Source organism: Beta vulgaris, chromosome 1 (assembly GCF_026745355.1).
Source record: "Beta vulgaris subsp. vulgaris cultivar EL10 chromosome 1, EL10.2, whole genome shotgun sequence".
In the NCBI taxonomy this organism is placed as follows: Eukaryota; Viridiplantae; Streptophyta; class Magnoliopsida; order Caryophyllales; family Amaranthaceae; genus Beta; species Beta vulgaris.
The window spans coordinates 2214472-2235384 of NC_079202.1; the positions used below are offsets into that span (position 1 = coordinate 2214472).

General features: G+C 36.8%; 3 protein-coding genes across 4 annotated transcripts; all 3 read left to right on the top strand.

Moving 5' to 3' along the window:
• The first annotated feature begins 4507 nt into the window (after positions 1-4507).
• On the top strand, positions 4508-5230 carry LOC104902800 (uncharacterized). Its single transcript, XM_010690704.1, has 2 exons — positions 4508-4653; positions 4744-5230. The coding sequence occupies exons 1-2, from the start codon at positions 4508-4510 to the stop codon at positions 5228-5230; spliced, it is 633 nt and encodes a 210-aa protein (XP_010689006.1).
• Positions 5231-5245: 15 nt separating this feature from the next.
• On the top strand, positions 5246-5761 carry LOC109135760 (uncharacterized mitochondrial protein AtMg01250-like). The gene has a single exon (XM_019251312.1). The coding sequence runs from the start codon at positions 5246-5248 to the stop codon at positions 5759-5761; it is 516 nt and encodes a 171-aa protein (XP_019106857.1).
• Positions 5762-12093: 6332 nt separating this feature from the next.
• Positions 12094-20601, top strand: LOC104901761 (kinesin-like protein KIN-7N). 2 transcript variants are annotated; one of them, XM_048647662.2, is made up of 18 exons: positions 12094-12506; positions 12590-12679; positions 12998-13116; positions 13218-13331; positions 13408-13489; positions 13588-13655; positions 13737-13802; positions 13913-14055; positions 14139-14241; positions 14502-14582; positions 15245-15313; positions 15386-15445; positions 15555-15710; positions 15809-16099; positions 17143-17229; positions 18725-18883; positions 18978-19247; positions 20035-20601. In XM_048647662.2, the coding sequence occupies exons 1-18, from the start codon at positions 12356-12358 to the stop codon at positions 20470-20472; spliced, it is 2547 nt and encodes an 848-aa protein (XP_048503619.1). In that variant the 5' UTR covers positions 12094-12355; the 3' UTR covers positions 20473-20601. The 2 variants fall into 2 exon arrangements, with proteins under 2 accessions (XP_048503619.1, XP_010687673.1); XM_010689371.4 differs by having other exon boundaries at positions 12096-12506; positions 15809-16108.
• Positions 20602-20913: the final 312 nt, after the last annotated feature.

The following is a 20913-nucleotide window of genomic DNA, read 5'->3' on the forward strand; positions in this document are numbered from 1 at the left end:
ATTTATTTTTGCGTTTTGTTAATAAGGTAGCTAGATATATTGTGAGTTTATTGGAAATAAATATGACATACAAATATTGAATAACTAAAACAATAAAACACTAAAAGCTTGTCATTTTATTAAAATATTCGAATACGAGATTTGTGAAGTTGTGTATTTAAAAATGAGTTTTATCAACTTAATCCATTTTGTACATATTTGTAAAACTTTATCAATAAAGTTGTGTACTTTGTTCATGTTATATATCTATTATGTCGATTTGTAGACATCAGATATTATAAGTTAGATGGGGACTACAAATCCAAGCCCATATTTGATGATCGTGATATCAAAACATTAAAGCTTGACATTACACTTTTCTCGTTGAAGACTGGACCATGTTCATGAATCATGATCGATAAAACAACGAAAAAAGATTACACAAGCTCCATTCTTTGAAGGTAAGAAAAAAGATTTCATTAGGTCAAGACTGCTTTTTTAACTATTTAATAATGACACATGCATGCATATAATCTCCTATAGCAGATTCAACTTTCGGAGAGCAAAAAAAATACTGTAGTCCGTTGGCCCACATATAATGCTTTGATTCGAATCTAAAAGATCATATAATGTTTTGATTCGAATAAAAAAACATACTTTTGAAATGTTTGTTTTTCCACGCAACTTAATATTTTTAGTTGTGCACACATGAAAATTATAAAAAAGTTATAATTTGATAGTATGCATCGAGACGAATTTAACAAGACTCCACTTGATTATTTTTTCTTTATATAATGGCTATATATTGGAGTCAAAATTGATTAATGAATAGTGTCATTTCACCCAATGTTTCATTTAAAACAAAACAGAGAAAGTATAACGCTTTGATCGATCGATTATAGTTATTATTACACATAGGCAAATTAAACATGCAAGCTGTTTTGACTCTTGACTTGAGCCTTTGTTAATTGATAGATATGTTGTTTCATAGGGAGCCACATTGTAACGATTAGATCATAGATGGGGAGTTGATTGGCAATTTTACATTTTTTCTTTGACAACGAGAGATCGTAACAAGAAACAAGAAAATAAAATTAACATGAAAGGAAAGAAAAAGTAGCCCTGCGACAGAGATTTGCTAACGCACGAGCAGAAGCGACCTGAATTGTGTTCACTTTAACGATATGACACCAATCGAAGAAACCAACCATAGATTGAATGTCATGTATCGTATGTTGTATCAACATGATCTCGAGCTGTAGGAGATTGTAAGAGGCAGACCAACATAGCCAAGTCAATATAGATTAAAATATGTGAGAGAGCATTACTGTGTCTTGCCCACGTTAGAGCCAGGAGGCAAGCTCTAGCCTCTGTATGGATAGCAGAGGAGGCTAAAAACCGCTGAGCATGACTAGTTGTTGTAGGTATCCCTGGGAAACGAGCAACCCAAGCTGCACCACCCCGGCCGTTGAGTATGCCTGATCAAAGAACCATCAATCCTAATCAGAGCCTCCGGAGAAGATGGGGTATAGCTACCAAAAGTGGCAAAGAGGAAACCAGGAGCTGGACCCCATCCCGGTGATAACTCAAAACTTCCTCAGGTGTCTGGGAAAACGTTAAATGTTGTTGTTTTCCCTTTCCATATGTTGTTGTAGAACTTAAACGGTGGCACGAACACATATGAAAACCTGATCATCACGAGTTTTCCAGATAGCCCAAATATTGCCTATGAAGGCACTCAAACTACTACTATGAATGTTTTCAATCTCCGTAAATTGAATGATAGATTGTAGAAGCCAACTCCTAAAAGAAGGAGATACATTATTATCAATATCAAACATCGTTAATTTAGTAATTGACCAAGCTTCCAAGGCAAGCGGGCACTCCCGGAAAAGATGATCAGGAGATTCAGTATCACCCAAACATATAGGACAGGAATCATAATAATCTCCAAGTCTGTGACGAAATAAGTTATATGAAGTCACAAGATCATTGTGCTAAAGTTTCGAAATTAGAAGCTTCCATTGTGGCATGATATTCAACCTCCAAATAATGCGAAAGAAACGCAAATGCAATAGAGATGTCATGCTACATATATCATTTTTTATTGTTGAAGAACAAGAACGTATGTGGATTTAGCGGAATACATACCATATTTTGTATATGGCCAGTATAATTCATCTTTGGGAGTAGAAATGCAGGGGAGCTCGAGTCCTAGAATTTGCCTAGCACTTGAAGGGGTAAACATACTTTGAACTTTGTTACTATCCCATTTTTCGTCATTCTCAGAGATAAGCTCAGCTCAACTACTTTAAGTCGAGTAGCCACACGTAAGCGTGTGCACAAACCGGCCAGGACCGAAATTTGGACCGGACCAGAATTTGGAGGCCCGATCCCCAGTCTGCCGAATATCACGATTCCGGTCCACCGGTTTGGTCCGTTCCGATTCAAACCCGAAAAATTTCGGTCCGGATCACTTGAATCGGAATTTCTATTATCTTAGTAAAAAAAAAAAGGTTTATATGTTAAAAAAAAAAGTTAGAAACTTAAAACCTACTATTTATTCCTTTACAATTATTGTTATTAAAATTATTAATTTCTAATGTATATAATTTATAAAAAAAGGTTTAAATAAAATAAAAAAGATTTATTTTTCGGAAAAAAAAATTCCGGTCCAAGAAAATCCCGGATTCCAATCCGGCGGTCCTAGAGCGTTGCACACCCCTAACCACATGTAACGTAACATTATCCTTACCGGAGTTTGCCCATGCACCCATTTGTCTTGAGCCGCTAGAATACTTTGCCGATTACCAACTTTCCAAGCGCAATGATTGAATCCCAATGGTGTCGTAATTCGTTGTTGCTTTCAAAATTCATTCATATATAAATTTGTTGTTGCTTTCAAAATTCGATGTGTGGCCCAGGACATCATTGTGCTCCTAGAGTGAATCACAATGGTGTCGTAAATTTGTGAAAGTAATAACTAGGGATGCTGCTGAATGCGCCAGGCTTTCTGCGTCAACAATACTTCGTTGAAGGTGCCAATCTGCGTAGCCCGAGACCTCCCATCCCCTTTAGGAGGTGTAGATATGCATGTTTTCGCCAATGTATACCTTGATTAGAAGTACCTTTCCAGCAGAAACGTGCTAGAAGACCATTAAGCTTGTGCACAATAGTTTGGGTACTACTGAAAACAGTTAGTTGATGCATAATTGTGCGAACTAGGATGGAATATATAATGATCATTTTTGTTGATTGAGATAGAGTACGAAGGCGTCATTGAGAAAATTTCCCAAAATTTGGTCAAGTAGAGGAGTGAAGTGTCATATTTGAGAGCCCTGAATATCTACCGGGGTGCCAAGATACACTCCTAAAGAGGGGTGGGATTCCATCCTGAGAATAGCCTTATATTCTTGCTGTTGGTGTTGTGGAATATTAGCGCTAAATTTGAAAAAAAAGATTTCTGTAAATTCAGCATTTGGTTAGAGATAGTGCAGAACCTCTCTATCATTAAATTGATATTAGTGCAAACTTCCTGCGAGGCTCGAAAAAACAAGAGTGAATCATCCGCAAATAATAAATGTGAAATAATCAGGGCTTGTGAACGTGTATGAATACCCTTAAATTGTTGGATATCCACAGCTAATGAGGGCAATCTTGATAAAATATCCATACAGAATAGAAATAGATACGGAGAAAGTGGATCACCCTGCCTGGCCTCAATCCACATCGAGGAACAAAAAGGGTAGTGAGTTGACATTGATTAAGATGTGAAATAACAGTATTGGGATGTATTGTTGAATTAGGTTAACCCATTTCTTCGAAAATCCATACGCAGTCAGGATTTTTAGAATAATAACCAACTCACACAATCATAAGCCTTGTTTATGTCCATATTAAGTGCAACAAATGACAAAGACCATCAATCAGTGTTTGCAGAGTTGTGGATTAGATGATATTACTAGCATTATTGGATGCGTATATACTTGGAACAATAAGCAAAGTGGGAATGCTAGAGTGTTCTCTAAACTAGATAGAATTCTAGTTAGTGAATGAAGCATGGGGAGAGAGGTATGAGAATGTTACAGGAAAATTCTTACAAGAAGGTGAATTTGATCATACTCCTGCCATATTGACAGTGTATCCTCAAATGCCTAGAGGAAGATGTCCATTCAAGTACTTCACTATGTGGAGGTTGTCTTCCCATTTCATTGGCATAGTGTCCAGGAATTGGCAAGTGCAAGTGCAAGGTACTAAGATGTGTGCTGTTGTCCAGAAAATGAAGAAGATCAAGAAGGATTTGAAAGAGCTTAATAGAGTAGGCTTCCATGATATTGAAGCTGCTGAAATAAAAGCTCATCAGGAGATGGTCGATGCTCAATTGTTGATGCTCAATTGTTGATGCATCAAGATCCTGAGAATATTGAATATGCTAATGCTGAAATTCATGCAGTAGAGGAGTATAAAGTTAAACATCAAGCTCTTGTTGAATTTCTTCAGCAAAGAGCAAAAGTAGATTGGGTGAAGCATGGTGATCGATGAAAATACTAAGCTATTTCATAGAAGTATTAGAGCTAGGAGAGTTCAGAATAATGTGTATGCCATTTCTGATCTGAATGGAGTCTGGAGAGATAAACCAGAGGAGATTACTGAAGCCTTCCTAAGCTATTACAAGTACTTGCTAGGAACTTCGTAGAGTAATAGAAGGAATGTGTACCCTCATATTGTAAAGAATAGTCCTCTCATAAATGAGGCTCATAAAAGGATCCTTATGGCTCCTTACACTGCAGATGAAGTCAAAAGTGCACTTTTCTCTATTCCAGGAGACAAGGCTCCAGGTCCAGATGGTTTTGGAGGCTACTTCTTCAAGGACACTTGGGAAGTAGGAGGAGGAGATGTTGCTGAGGCAGTGTTAGACTTTTTCACTAGCAAGAAGATGTTGAAGGAGCTCAATGCAACAATCATCACTCTTGCTCCTAAATTTAAGTGCCCTGCCAAAGTTAGTGATTTCAGACCAATATCATGTTGTAATACACTTTATAAGTGTATTACTAAGGTCATTTATGGCAGACTGAGGCAAGTACTGCCTGATATTGTTGCTGAAAACCAAGGGGGCTTTGTTCATGGCAGGTATATTATACACCATGTCATGGTGGTGCAAGACCTTGTCAAGAAGTATAATAGGAAGAATGCAAGTCCTAGTTGTATGATCAAAATGGACTTACAGAAGGCATATGATACAGTGGATTGACACTTTCTTAAAGAGATGCTTCAGCACTTAGAGTTCCCAGAAGATTTCACTAAACTTATTATGGAGTATGTGACAACCCCTAAGTTCTCAATCATGCTTAATGGTTCAATGCATGGATATTTCAGTTCAGCTCATGGTTTGAGGCAAGGAGATCCCATGTCTCCTTTACTTTTTGTGCTATGTATGGAGTATCTCTCTAGAGTGCTAATTCATAGTGTGAGCAATATGCCTCAATTTCATTTTCATCCTAACTGTAAGTCTCTAAAGCTCACCCACCTATGTTTTGTTGATGAATTAATACTTTACTGTAAAGGGGAGTTTCCTTCTGTTTATTTGCTACTTCAAGCATTTAAACTATTTTCCAGCACCTCGGGGTTGAAAGCTAATATGGATAAGTCATCTTTGTATTGTTGTGGCATGAAAAGTAGTGATGTTCAGAGAGTTGTAGATGCCTCAGGTTTGCAAATTAGTGGCCTTCCTTTTAAATATTTGGGAGTCCCTATTTGCTCAAAAAGGATCTCAGTAGCTTAGTGTGAAGGCTTAGTGGAAAAAATGGCTGCTAGAGTAAGACTTTGGAGCACAAGACATTTGTCTTATTCTACTAGAATGTTGCTGGTGAACACAGTTCACCTGAGTCTTCATTAGTACTGGGCTCAAGTCTTTACACTTCCCAAGAAAGTTCTTCAAGATATTGAGAAAGTCTGCAAAGCTTTCCTCTGGAGTGGGGATAGATATCATCCTGGTAATGTGGCTTGGGAAAACCTTTGTTGTCCTAAGAACTCAGGAGGTTTGGGTTTTAGGAATGTGCGTAAATGGAATATTGCAAGCATGGGCAAATATGTATGGGCTCTTGCTACTAAACAAGACAACTTGTGGGTGAAATGGATTAATGAGGTGTACTTGAAGCAAGATGATTGGTGGGATTATGTTCCGAAGAAAGGTGTAAGTTGGTATTGGAAGCAAATATGCAACATCAAAGAACAGTTGAAGCTCTTGTATTCAAAAACTGAATTCCTGAGTATGCCACATTATTCTGCAAGTCAAGTTTATAGTTAGTTGTTGGGAGAGAGGATTCCAGTACACTGGGATAAGTTTGTATGGAATAGGTTGAGTTCAATTGGCTTGCCATACAAAATAAACTCCAAACAACCAGTAGACTTGCCAAAGTTGGTATTAGTGCTACTGCTACCTGTCTTATATGTGGTACTGCTGATGAAATTCACTCCCATTTATTCTTTGAGTGTCATTTTGGAAAAAACTGTTTGACAGCAATTAAGAGTTGGTTACAAATTGGGGCCATTACTTCTGATATGTTGCAGCTGTATAGATGGATTGGTAGAAGCAAATCATCAAAGTTTAAGAAAGCAGTGTGGGCTGCTGCTGTAGCTACTGTTGTGTATATGATTTGGAGATGTCATAATGAGGCGTATTGGAAGCAACAGGTTCCTCTTATACAGAAGACTATAGATGAAATTAAGTACTTTGTAAAGAGTAGGATACATGTAGTGTTGCATTTGAAAATTGCTAGAAGAGATTATACTTGGTTTGTTGCACTTTGATGTGAGTGCTCCTTGATGTATAGTTAGTTCTTTCTGGCCATCTAACCAGTAGTTTGGATGTAATGTTTGGTGTTTCAAAGTAATATATCACACTACTTACTTAGCAAAAAAAAAAAAAAAAATGACAAGGACCTGTTCCTTGCTTGTTAATAATAGTATGCAACAGTTTATGTGATATAAGGATATTATATGTCCCTCATTTATCGTTAAGGGACAAATGCATTTTGAAAATTACCAATTTAATGTGGGAGCAAGGATTTCATACGATGACCAGACACTTGGATGCATATTTATAAACAATATTACACAGACTAATAGGTCTTAACTGATGTGCCTCTTCTTGGGATTCAGTTTTTGGAATAAGAACCAAGAGAGAGCGATTCCATTTCTTAAGAAGACTCCCCGTAGTAAGAAATTGATTTACAGCTTGAGTGACATGACTCCCCAGAATAGGCCAATAAATCTTGAAAAATGCTGAAGGAAAGCCATCCAATTCCGGAGACTTATCGTTAGTTATAACAAACATGACATGTTGGATTTCCTGATCCATGAAAGAGGCCATTCAAGAATCCGATACTTTTGCAGAGATCGATAGAAGGGAGATGTATTTTCATGAAACCAAATCAATATTATACGCGTGGCGATGAGAATCAACTAAATCTGGTCCCATGAGCCTTTAGATTTTCTTATTGACAATGACTTGAAATTTATTATGCCTTTGTTTAACTACTTGCTTTTTTTCTTAATTATTAGCTAATTCACTTAGAAATATAAAATCTCTTTTGAAAAACACCAAAATACTCTTTCAGTTTGATCATCAAAATTTTTGATTAGAAATTGTGAACAAGAAACAACTTCCTCGTGAAGCTTCACGCTTACTCACCCTCACTTTATTTGAGGTGATATTGAGTTAGGTTTTATATGTGATAATATGAAAAGTTCTACTCTACCTCCCAAATTCTCTAATCAAGTAACAATGAAATTATTTTTATACATAAAACACGTTAAATTATAATAAAGTTCACAAAGCTATTGCTATAATTAAATACATACTTATCCCCATCCGAGGGCCTACAACTACCTACAATTAATGGTTGTTTTTAGTAAAGTTTGCAACTTGGTTAACCTATGAGCTAGACCTAGGTTGTGGCAAATGGTCTCATCACTGAATCTGAAATTTGAATATTTCTCAAAGTTGAATTTTTTTATTTGGCAGGTATGCCACAATAGCCTCCCAGTAAGGCATACACTTAAATCTCAAAATATCATCCCTACTGATCTCTGCCCATGTTGTAACCTAGTTTGTGAATCTCTTGATCACCTCTTTCTGCACTATCCTTCTAGTTATGACATGTGGAACTCCCCTATTACAAAGAATTGGATAGGCGAAACTATTTCAACTTGCTCAATCCATAACCGCCTGGATTGGTTTCACCAACACAAATCCTAAGCTTCAAAAAGAGTCTACATCCTATGGAGCATATGGAAGAAACGTAATGCTACCATCTTTGGAGATAAAAAAATCTGACTACTGCCAGAATAATTTATAGAGCGATCCATCTCGCTTCTGAATGCTTCTAGAATTATGATCTAGACACCCTCGACTCTATAGGTACCCAAATAAATCATCACAATTTCTTACCTCGACCCCAGCCACTCACGCCATTCATGTCGTCGCTTGGGAACCCCCTTCTCCCAACTTCACTAATTTCATTTTGATGGCTCTATTTGCAGCTCATCACAGGAGGTGTTATCCTCCGCAACAATAAAGGCATCATGATCAAATCTTATTCGCACAACCTTGAAAAATGTAGCTCCTTCATCGTCGAAGCCAAAGCTCTCCATATAGGGATTCAACTAGCTCTTTCCCAAAAGAGGAAGAACATTTATATTGAAGGAGATAATCTTTTAGTCATCATCAACTACCTACAAGGGATCTAGCGAGCTCTATGGCGAATTGACTACATCATTAAGGACAACTTATCCCTTCTCATCTCCTTTGAGAACATTCGCTCCAAATACATCTACATGGAAGCAAACAGAGTAACAAATTGAATTGCAAACGTGAGACATCTAATTCTAGACCAGCTCGACATCGACATACCCATCCACTGCTCCCTATCCCCCATTCTTGTATTAAATACATTAGGTCTACCACTCGCGAGGAGAGACACCTAATGTTTTTCTCATTATAAAAAAAATTATACACATACATACTCAGTATAAAGTAAAGAAAAAATTATAGAGCATAAAAAAATCAATTGATTTACAATTATATAGTAGAATGGAAGCTAATGTAAGAAAATCTAGGTGCTAGCATAATTAAAACTTTTCTTTTTCTTTTATCCAAGAATTTGTTTACCGCTAGTTATAAATTATCATCCTACTCCTTTTTTAACTCAAGATAATGATTATGATCTTGAAAAAAAAAATAGAAAATCACTCAAAAGACACAATTAATGTGACTTTTAGCATTACACGAAAAAATTTAAAATTTATGTTTTACATTATCAATGATGTAAATATGAGATAAATCTAAAGTACACTTGTTTGAGACTAGAGATATCAATTGATTGAAAGTGAATGTGTTTAAAACATTAATCACAAATCAAAAATTTATCCCTCCATCTCATAATAAAATTTCGAGATATATCATTAACTATTCATATGTAATATCGATAATTATCTAACTATAAAAACGAGAAAATTCATGATTGAGAAAACACAATCACTTCACCGCTACTTAAATGGCTTTTAATTAGTGATTGATATGACATCAAAGGTCAAAGGTTGCGAGAGGAGAGGAATAGGCGATGACGAAAATTAGGGTTTGAAGGATTTGAGAGATGAGCTAGTGAAGTCGGGCAAGATATAGTTAAGCAAATATCGAAGTAAATAGGGGAGGATATGCTAGATTTGATTTGAGCTTCAAGTTGTCGAACTTGACGACAGAGATTTGTGGAGTACTGGTGTTGGATTTCAGCTCAAGTGGAACACGAAGAATTTTGATGAGAGTTTGCCGCGATTCGCGGTGGGTGCCGCGACTCATGGTAAGAAGAAGTTGCACTTAGTCAGTAAACAAACCACGTTCCTTCATGAGTGTCAGGGGGGCTAGGGATTCGAAGCCAAAAGATTATGACCAAAGCATACATGGCTAAGTTAGGGTGGAAATTAGCTCAGGGTCAATCTAATCTGGCACAAAAATGTATCATGTCCAAATATTTGTATAGAAATCGTGTCACTGAATTCAAAAATGGTTCTGTCATTTGGAGAAATGTTGGCTTGGGATGGGATGTCCTGAATCAGAATAGCCTTTGGATCATAGGAAATGGTCTAACGATAGATTTCTGGTATGATGATTGTTTATCAATTGGCCCTTTACGTAACTGAATTCAGGTCCCCCTAGGTTTTGAGGAGAGTGTGAGGAAAGTCCATAGTATAGTACATTTAGGGAATTAGGATCTCTCTAGCTAGTTTAACTATTAACCTTCCGAGCTATATTGTCAGTCGTATTCTTAGTATGCTCCCACCAGCTTAAAACTCTTCGGAGGATCTCCTCATCTCAAAGTTTGTCAACCATAAAGGTTTTGTACTTAAATATGCCTATGCTTCCCTCCTCCCCCAACCCAGGTTGTGTTGGATCTATCATGGATTTGGAGAGGGAATATAGAACCAAAAATTAAGTTCTTCATGTGGTTAATATGGCAAGATCGTATTCCTCATAGACATCTCCTTGCTGTTAGGGAAATTGTTCAGGACTTTGATTGCCCTAGGTGTCAGGACCATACCGAGCATGGAGCTCATATCATTCGAGAGTTTGTGAAGAGTCGAGAGATTTGGAGATGCCCTGGGATGCCTGTATTACTTAGTGGGGGACTTTCAAGCCTAGATTTATGGGAATATGTCATCGAATAAGACCTATAGAGAGATTCCATGGAGGAATGTCTTTCCTTACCTGTGTCATAAAATTTGGAAGAATAGGAATAATTACGTCTTTCATGGTCGAGAGCCTTCGCGTATAATGGTGTTGTGCTTTCGGTATATGGGTCATGCTCTTATCAACACAGAGGAACAATAGCATAGAACAACCTGTCTTTATGGAGTTTGCTCATCCTCCAAATTACTTGATGATTCATGTTGACGTTTCTTTTGTTGGTCTATTAGAAATATAGCGGGGATTATTGGGGTGGTTCGTCACGGAAATGGCAAATGGGTTGTGGGTTTTGAGAAAAGAATTTACACACAAAGTTCCCTTGCAGCGGAACTCCTTGCAATCCTGGAAGCCTTGTACTTTGTGGAGGCACATAATCTCCCCCAAGGCTATTATCTATTATGACTGCCAAAATGCAATTGACATACTTAGATCAGGTATCTGCGATTTATATGCAACTGTGATAAATACGTGTAGGTTGTGGCTCACGAGTCGGGCGGAGATTCAGATTAAGTACAGCAACAAAAAGTATAATCAAGCGGCGGATAGCATGGCCAAGACATGTAGGATCATAGATGGTGACTGTGTTGTAACTAGGATTTTCCCCTCACCCCCCTAGTTGTAATGAACACCTAATCTTGGATTGTAAATATTTTGAATTCTAATGTTTAATGAATGAAGGGCTTTGTCTAAAAAAAAAAAAAAACCTTGAAGTCCACGTGGTACCGTTGTTTATTTACTATTATCTTTTTGCTATACTGCCTGTATTTACTAAAAATCGTCCGTATTTATTTCAAGATTTTCCTAAGCTACCCCTATATATACTCACTCACTCTCACTGTCATTCTCACTTTCTCTCACCTCACCCCACCCACCATAACAAACACCATGACCACCACCATAGCGACGACCACCACCACCACCGCGCCAACCACTACGACAGAGGCAACATCAACACCACTGTGAGACCACCGAATTTTTTTTCGTTTCCTCCAACCGAAACAAAATTTCATTCCCTCCATGGAGGAAACGAAGTAAAATTTTGTTTCCTCCATGGAGGAAACGAAGAAAAAAAAATTTGGTACCGTGCCTTGGTGGTGGAATTTTTTAAAAAGATTAACCACATTTCGTTGGTGGTTGTCCGCGACGGTGAGGTGGTGCTCCGCTGGTGGTGGTTCGCAGTGGTGGTGGTCTGCGGTGATGGTGGTCTGCAGTGATGGTGGTGTGCGAGTGTGAGTATGTCGGTGGAGGTGGTTCGTCGGTGGTGGTGGTCCGCTGCTGGTGGTGGTCTATTGGTGGTGGTATGCTGGTGGTGGAGGTCTGGGGGATGGAGTGAGGTGGTGGTGAAGTTGGATGAGAGATGAGAGAGGAAGAGGGGGAAAGGGGAGGGGTATGAGGGGAATTTTAAAGAAAAAAATATGAGCGATTTTCAGTAGATACAGACGGTAAATAGTAAAAGGGCTATTTTTTCAAGGAACGATCACAAGGGTATTTATGTACTTTCAGGATATATTCAAATTAACAAAGTCTGTGACAACTTGAGAGCCCGCCCATGGAAGACTTAGCCAACCTCACAAAATCTTCAAATTCAAATAATCAGTTTGACACTCAACAACTGAACACAAAGAGAGAAAAATGGAGAAGATCTGTGTAGCAGTGAGAGTGAGACCTCCAGTGAGCCTTACCCTTGAATCTAACAATGGAACTTTCTGGAATGTTGATGATAAGCGCATTTCTCTTCACAAATCTACTGGCACCCCTTTTTCTGGCGTTGTCTTCTCCTTTGGTTTGTAATTTTCTCTATATCTTACATTTTTATTTACTACTACTATGTTTTCTTATTCTACTTGATGGTTTTCTCTTTTACAGATCATGTGTTTGATCAATCTTGCCCTAATTCTAGGGTTTATGAACTTCTTACTAAGGATATTATCTATGCTGCCATTGAAGGCTTTAATGGTACGATATTACTGTTATTTTTTCCTTGATTTTTATACAATTGCAGTTATTTTTCGAGATGGGAATTGGGTTTTTTTGTTGTTGTTGTTGCATGTTAGAGATTCCACTCGTAGTGCTTGTTTGGTTGACATAAAAAAAAACACGGAAAATAGTGATTTTGTTTGATTGCATAAACATTGGAAGTGCTTACAAATTGAAGGAATTGACTTGCTTATTTAGTTGATTAATGGATGTGCTTTGAATTTTTTTCTCTTGGGGTGAATGAATGGTGTGAAGGGTTTCTAGTTGTAAGTTGTTTGTTTTTTGGGGGTTTTCTAGGCACGGTGTTTGCATATGGACAGACTAGTAGTGGAAAGACATTCACTATGAATGGTTCGGAAAATGATCCGGGGATTATTCACCGGGCAGTCAAAGATGTGTTCGACATGATTAGCAAGGTGCACTTACTGGTCCTTTGCCTTAGTGAATAGTTATTTCTCACTATTGCTTAGTACAATGAAAATTGAGCTTATAATCACTAGCATTCTGTTGTTTTCAGGATCATGAGAGGGATTTCCTGATTCGTGTTTCGTACATGGAAATTTATAATGAAGAAATTAATGACCTTTTAGCAGTTAATAGCCAGAAGCTGCCCATCCATGAAAGTTTGGAGGTATGCCTAGTAAATTCAGTAATTTTTTTTTGCTGTTCAAAGAGTACAAAATTGATCAATGGTCATATTCTTGCAGCGTGGCGTTTTTGTTGCTGGTCTTAGAGAGGAATTTGTGAGCAATGCTGAGCAAGTACATAAGCTTCTTGAAGCTGGAGAAGGTCGGTCTAACATTGTCGCCAAATACTTAATACCTTTCAGCTGATTTTGTCAATAGCAAAGAAAATTCTCATGCTTGCTTTTGAATTTGATGGTGCAGTGAATAGACATTTTGGTGAAACAAATATGAATGTACGAAGTAGCAGGTCACACACAATCTTTAGAATGGTAGCTCTCAGTTCTGTAATCTATACCATTCTTCAATATTAAATTATGGGTCCCTATAACTGTGCCTGGTTCCGTTTATAGGTCATAGAAAGCAAGAACAAGGAGATGGATGGTTCAAGTTCAGATGCTATCCGTGTTTCTGTTTTGGTTTGTATATTTGTTCCTTTTGATTGTTAAAAAATCTGGATTACTTGCATTAATCAACCATCTCTGTTTTGAGAGTGTTGATATCCTTCCTCCCTTTCAACAAATACTAGAATTTGGTGGACCTGGCGGGATCTGAGAGAATTGCTAAAACTGGAGCTGACGGAGTTAGATTGAAGGAAGGAAAACACATTAACAAAAGCTTGATGGTTCTGGGTAATGTGATCAACAAACTCAGTGAAGGAGCCAAGCAGAGGTTTTGTAACTTACTGAAAGTCATTTGTTCTTACTGGTTAATCTAATAACCATTCATTTACATCAATTTATTGGTTTCTGCAGGGCACACATTCCATATCGTGACAGTAAGCTGACCCGCATACTTCAATCTTCACTTGGTGGCAATGCTAAAACTTCAATTATCTGCACAGTGGCTCCTGAGGAGGTTTGCTGATTTTTGATTGACCAATTACATTATACTTCCTCCGCTTATTTTACTTGCAACGTTCCGCTTTTGATTAATCTCTATTACTTGTAATATGTTCTCTCTTTCTCTCTCCTAGCACATGGGTTTCTCTGTTTATCTCTCTCCTCTCCTTGGTTCTTGTGCAAAACCAAACATTGCAAGTACAAAAATAAAATGGAGGAAGTATAAGATTATTTGTTTGAGTTGTTTGACTCTGATACCTCTCCAAAATGGTTTAGGTTCATGTGGAAGAAACTAGAGGAACTCTTCAGTTTGCTAACAGAGCCAAATGTGTAACAAACTGTGCTCAAGTGAATGAGGTTTGTTACAATCTTGTTTGGGTTTTTTGTCAATTGATACTATTATGGAATATATTCGGTTTCACTCATTATTTATAGACATGTTGGTTACTGTAACTAACAAATGGTTGAACTTGCTGATAGAACTACATGTTTGTGAGACACTTGTGAATATATAATCTTTTCATTTGGTAATTTAGCACCTTATTCTCAACCAATTGTTTGTTTTCCTGAAAGATGTGGACAATTTTTAGGTGTAGAAGTCCTGGATAACATTTCAACTCTGTTCTGACAGTATAAGAAATGAAAGCATTTCTCTTGCTACTCTGCAGGGAATGTTTTAATACATATAGCAAAAACCTGTGCTGTCAGATTATGAGCTCTATCAATCAATTATTCATAGAACTCTTACTGTTCTAAATGTTATTGGTCTCTAGCACTTTTGTTTAGATAAGATCTTATACCTGTACTTATATTAATTGACATGTTGTGAAAAAAATTCGTTTTTTTACTTGGTTTACTAATGTGTGATGGTTGTCTCTGTCTGAAGTTTGCCCTATTTCTTTTTTTATTGTATGTTTTGTTCTATAAACATTCTTGTGGGATGAAAACACAGGATCTATTATTGAACATTTCATGTATTAGTTTGATGGAGGCCGGCTGACCCCTGGTTGCTGTTTTAGATCCTGACAGATGCGGCCTTGCTGAAGCGGCAAAAGCTAGAGATAGAAGAATTACGTCAGAAACTTCAGGTGAGGTTCATTTTGTCATGTTTTACTTACGTAGCTCAGAAAAGTATACTTAAAGAAAACATTCTTGTTTAGGGATCTCGGGCTGAGGTATTGGAGCAAGAAATCTTGAAGTTGCGGAATGACTTGCTTAAGGTGCAGAGCGTCTTTTTTTAGCATGCGTATATTGGAGTCTCTTGTTAAGCACTTTAATCTTTGCTTATCCAATAATGTTGAGACATTCTTGGTATTATTCTTTCATTAGTATGAACTAGAGCATGAAAAACTTGCCATGGAGCTTGAAGAGGAGAGAACGTTGCACAGACAAAGAAATCAACACATCAAAGAACAACAAATTAGAATTGACAACCTCAGTAATATTGTTCACTTTTCAGACAGTGATCAAAAGAGCCATACTCAGGTGTGCTTTGAGAAACTAGAGTTGTCAGTTCATCTTCATATATATGGTCCATGACAATCATTGTTGTATATTTCTGAAAAATTTCTTTGTTATTGTAGAAACAAGGTTTCTCAGGGAAAGCAATGGGAGAGAGGAGCAATGACAGCCATCATATATGGCAGGAAGAAGCTTTTAGCACCCCTAGCTTCAAAGCAGCTCCCAATTCTTTTGTTGCTAGAAGATCAAATTATGCACCAATATCCGATTCTGATTCTAGCCCTGCGCCTGATGCATTCAACAATGTGGCTGATGAAGATGCATGGATGAAGTTGAATAAGGGTTTTGTTGCTGACCTTGATTCACTTCATATAACTCCTGCGGTTAAAGTTCGAAGCCTGTCATCTAATGGTGTTAGTCCTGTAAGACTCATTCTTGAAGCATATATGAATCATAATTTTGATTACGAGTAATCTAAATGTGCCTAATGTCATATCCCAATAAGTCCAAAATTGATGTGTCATAAATTAACCTTATGTACGATGAACATTTGAGGTAATAGGAGACTTCTGAGTTCTGAGTAACTGTAAAGTTATAATGTTGAAGTTTTAAGATGCCGTAGTATTTGAGATCAGCAATTATTTGTTTGATATCATTTCCTTATACTTCCTCCGTTTCAAAATAGATGGTACATTGTGATTAAAACGGACTCCTAGGCAAAATTTCATAAGTATGTTTAAGTAGTATAAAGGGAGGTAGATTAATTCTAGTGGTCCCATGTGAAGAGGAGGGAGAAAGAAAAAGTTGGGGACCACATGTATTAATTAAGTAAAATGGTAAAAGTGTAAGGCAAAAGTTACTCAATAAGGAAAAAAAAACAATGTATCATCTATTTTGAAACACCCATAAATAGACAATGTATCATCTATTTTGAAACGGAGGAAGTATAATTTTTCTATTTTTATTAGTTGCAAACTTTGACTCTTGCACTATTTATATACTAAACAATTTTTTTTTGATAGACTTTGTTCTTCTCAAATTATCTTTGCTTAACTTATTTTGGTGAACTTAACGTATTGTTTGCTTAATAGACCATACATTTGTTGAACATAACTTATCTATGATTTAACTTATTGTTAGTTTTGCTTAACTTATTTTTGCTAAACTTAACTTATTTTTGCTAAACTTAATTTATTAAAGTCAAAGTATTAGATCTAATAAAGGAAGAAGGTAATATATTTAACTCTATTACAGAACTTAGTTGGAAACCATTTGCGCATATTAAAGGTAGTCCTTTTAGTAAACCAAACCCTATCACATAAGGGCATTAGTATTAAGTTGGGGTCGATGAAATCCCTTGTATAATTACTTGCAATAAGTTGCTTTATAGGATGCATGAGATCTAGAGATTGTTGCTTTATAAGATGTGTAACAGATTTGAAATCATCTTCAACAGGGTTTCTTACAAGATCGGTACGAGCACGAGATTCAAAACCTCAAGAGGCAAATGGATCTTACCATTAAAGAAAGAGATGAACTTGAGGTTTGTTTGTCAATTCTATTCTTCGAAATCATGTTTGAGCAGCTACACTTATTTATAGTATCAATGCCTTATATTGTTGAGCCCATGAACTTCACTTAGAGCAGATAAATTTTATCGGTGGACTACATGCTAAATAGTGCTTAACATTGCCTCAGCAATGTGATGGATTTTGATATCTTCATGATATAAAATTTGATGATTGTTGGAATTTTTTTTCTCTTTTACATGACGACGCTTGTGCATGCTTATTACATTGGTTGACATCATTAGAACACATCAAACGTTGGTCATGCTATGTCTAATACTTCCCTTCAGCACTTGCAAAATGCTAACAATCAGCTGGCCAGTGACAAATTCTTTCAAACAAATATAAGCTCAACTATTGTATAGTTTATTGTATTTATAGAGTTGCTTCCTTAGAAGTTGATATATGGAATCTGACATGCCTTTAAGACTAGAGCACCTCCCTGGATTCGGGGGATGCTTACTAGGAGGAGTCTCTGGCATGGTTTTCTTAGTCGAGTCTGATGGTTTAACCCGGCGGATCATCGAACATAAGACTTTAGGCACACCTGGGGGAAGAACTAATTTTGATATGTGCAATGCATCTGTGAATTATAAAAATATGCTTTGATTGAAGCATTCAATAATTGGCATTACAGGCTACTACTGGGATTTGTGTAAAATGTGGCACTTGCCTTAGTTCTTAAATGCCAGGATGGAAGTAGAAAAGTTATTCCAAGTTAAGAGACCATCAAATATACATGCTGGCTATGGTGAATAAGTTGAAGTTCGAGGTGGATGGAAATTGTGAATAATGTCCCAATCTAATTTAACAAGAGCATGGACATATAATCAGGAGACGTCCAAATATCAATAAACTTAACAATTCCAATATGCATAATTTCTAGATAAGTTTCATACTCTCCTGGAATCGGGAAAAACCCTGTTGGAGGGGGGTGTTAACTGTTAAGTGGAAGCCTTAACTTTCACAAGCTGAGTTATGAGTTCAATATCTGACTCTATTCCCTGTTTTGTGACCTTTTGTTTGAGGGCTTTTGATTGTAGATTTGGGGAGTTGCTAACAATTTGGATATCAAGTGCATGGTTTAGTTGTCAGAATCCTTGTCAGCCTATTAATGATTTTATATTTTAGATTTGGTACAAGTCCATGGCCTGAAGTTACTTCCCATATCCTAAGAGGCATTCCTTACCCTTCCATTTTCCTTTTTTGGCTTCTATCCCCTCTCACTTTGGAGTTCTTTATCATAGCAATATGATATGGAAAAACTTGTGCAAATTCATACCCATTCCTTAATGTAGATGATTAGGAATTCACTTGGTGCCAACTTTACTAATTATGTATGTGCTGCAAATCATGGCTTGGAGATATTGAATATATTGCTCCTTGGTTTGTTAGATTTTAGTTGCAGTTCCATGGTTTCTCAACTCATCTACACAGTTCTAAATTATCTTCTTTCGCCTGTAATTGCAGAAAAACCACCAAGAGCAGGTCTTGTTGAATGAAAAACTAACCAACAAAATCATGGAACTTCACGAGGAGGTCAAACTGACTAGAGGGATTCCGCAAGTGTTGTGTGAATCAGTGGCTACTTGTAGAGACACGTATAAGGATGTCTTAACTGTTATGCAGGTAAGTGGAGACCAGAATGCCCAACATTTACAAATTTATACTTGAAGTGAGTCCATCTGCTAAGATCTAATGTGCACCTTTTGCATTTATGCAGAGTTCTGTTAATGATGAAAAATCCTTTGCAAAAAACTTGTTAACCAGCTTGACTGAGATTGGCACAAATCTTTTTTCAACATTGGAAACTCATTGCAAAATGGCTGTAGATGGTCATAAACTTTCCTGCAGGGATACTTCTTTAGTGCAAGAACCGTGCAAGATTCTGTGCGAGCAATTGAACAATTCAGTTGCTTTTTTGGAATCACCGGATGCACAAAGTACAATGGAGAAAGAACTGACTACCGGACTATATTGCTCTGATTATAAGGTAGTTTCCAGGTTGCACAGATTTAGCTCATATTATCTGGTGCTATTCTTCGCCTTGACATTAGGCTACACAATTTTACTATCCAGCTTTCATTTTAGTCATGATTAGACTTTCCGCCTGTACATTCTCTCAATTATTTATATATCATTCTTTATAATCTTGTCATATGTATCTCATGTTTATCACTTATTACTAAAGCAACAGATGAAGGATAAAAAGAAGTCAATTAAAGTGTTCCAAAATGTTTCTTGTCTAAAATTACCTGCAGTGCCTGGGACATAAATCTGATACTGATGTTTTTCTTTTGTAACGACGAGACCTTTATGCATGACGAAATCTATGGGTGGAACTGAATAATGATACTGAAAGTCTTAGGCTTTGTTCTCCTCACCCTATTTTCATTTTTCAGGTTTGTAGACTATTAGGACAAAAAAATTTAAGTTCATGGCTAACAAGACTACCAAGTTCAATTTACAACTATAATAAGTTCACATAAGTTCTCATAAGTCAAAATCAGGTGAAGAGAGCACCCCTTGTGTAGAAATTATATCGCCGGTACTGCTTTTTATGTCGATCATAAGTAGCAAGTGGTTATTGTAAAATGTTACTAGGAATAGATGATGCTTGAGGTTCAGTTACACTTTCATATGGAGTAGATAAATTAAGAATTTCAGCTGCAATGTAAATCCTGAATATCATGTGGATTGTGGAGAAAGCATGTCCCTTATTGTTGTTAACTATTAGGAGGAGCTCTGAATTGGTTTCATTTCCTTTTTGTTTGGTAAAGGGCATTAACTTAGGGGGAGAGCCTGCTTGTTGGAAGGAGAAGTTGAGCAATGAACTCAACACATTCAGAGACAAATACATAAGCCTTGAAAAGGATCTTGATCAAAATAGTCAGGTTTTGGAAGAGTCGAACTCAAGGTATCTAAAACTGGAGCAAGAATATCAAATTGTGCAGCAAGAAAGAGATTCCTTGCTTGATGAAGTATCTAAATCAAGTCAAAACTTCACATTAGTTTCAGAAGAAAGAGAAACATTATTGGAGAGATACAAGTCTGAGGTACAGAAAAGGAAAAATTTAGAACAAGGAATCAAGCAGTTTAGTGAGGCATTCGCCTCTCGGCATAAATCTTTAGCATCATTTCACAGTGATTTTAAATCTAGAGTTGAAGATCTTAGATCTCACAATCCTGTTGTGGTGATTAATTCTCTTGGGTTGTAGAATAATTAGTACCTTGTGTCCAGTTTTTCAGTATAAACCTGCAGCAATTCTTAGTTGAATTGTCAAGAATTGATAGACTTACAATTATGTGTTGGGTAAATTATTTAATGTATTGACCTTTGATCTGTAGATGTATTAAGTCAAGGCTCATTGGATATCTAAGCTTGGATGTAAAGTGTAGGCTTCTGTATCTGAAGTGATGGATTGCATTCCTAATCTTTAGAACAGATAGCATGAAAGCTTGGTATTAAAAGGTATAAAACAAAAATAATCCAGATCCCACCACCGATTTGAAAATTCATGCCCACTTCATATCCTCCTTGCCCACACATCACTTGCCTCAAAAAATACATTCACACACTTGGTATCAAACATCAATTCAACTTAAATGTAGTCTTAATGCACATATTAATAGTGTAATATGTGTTATGACTTATGAGT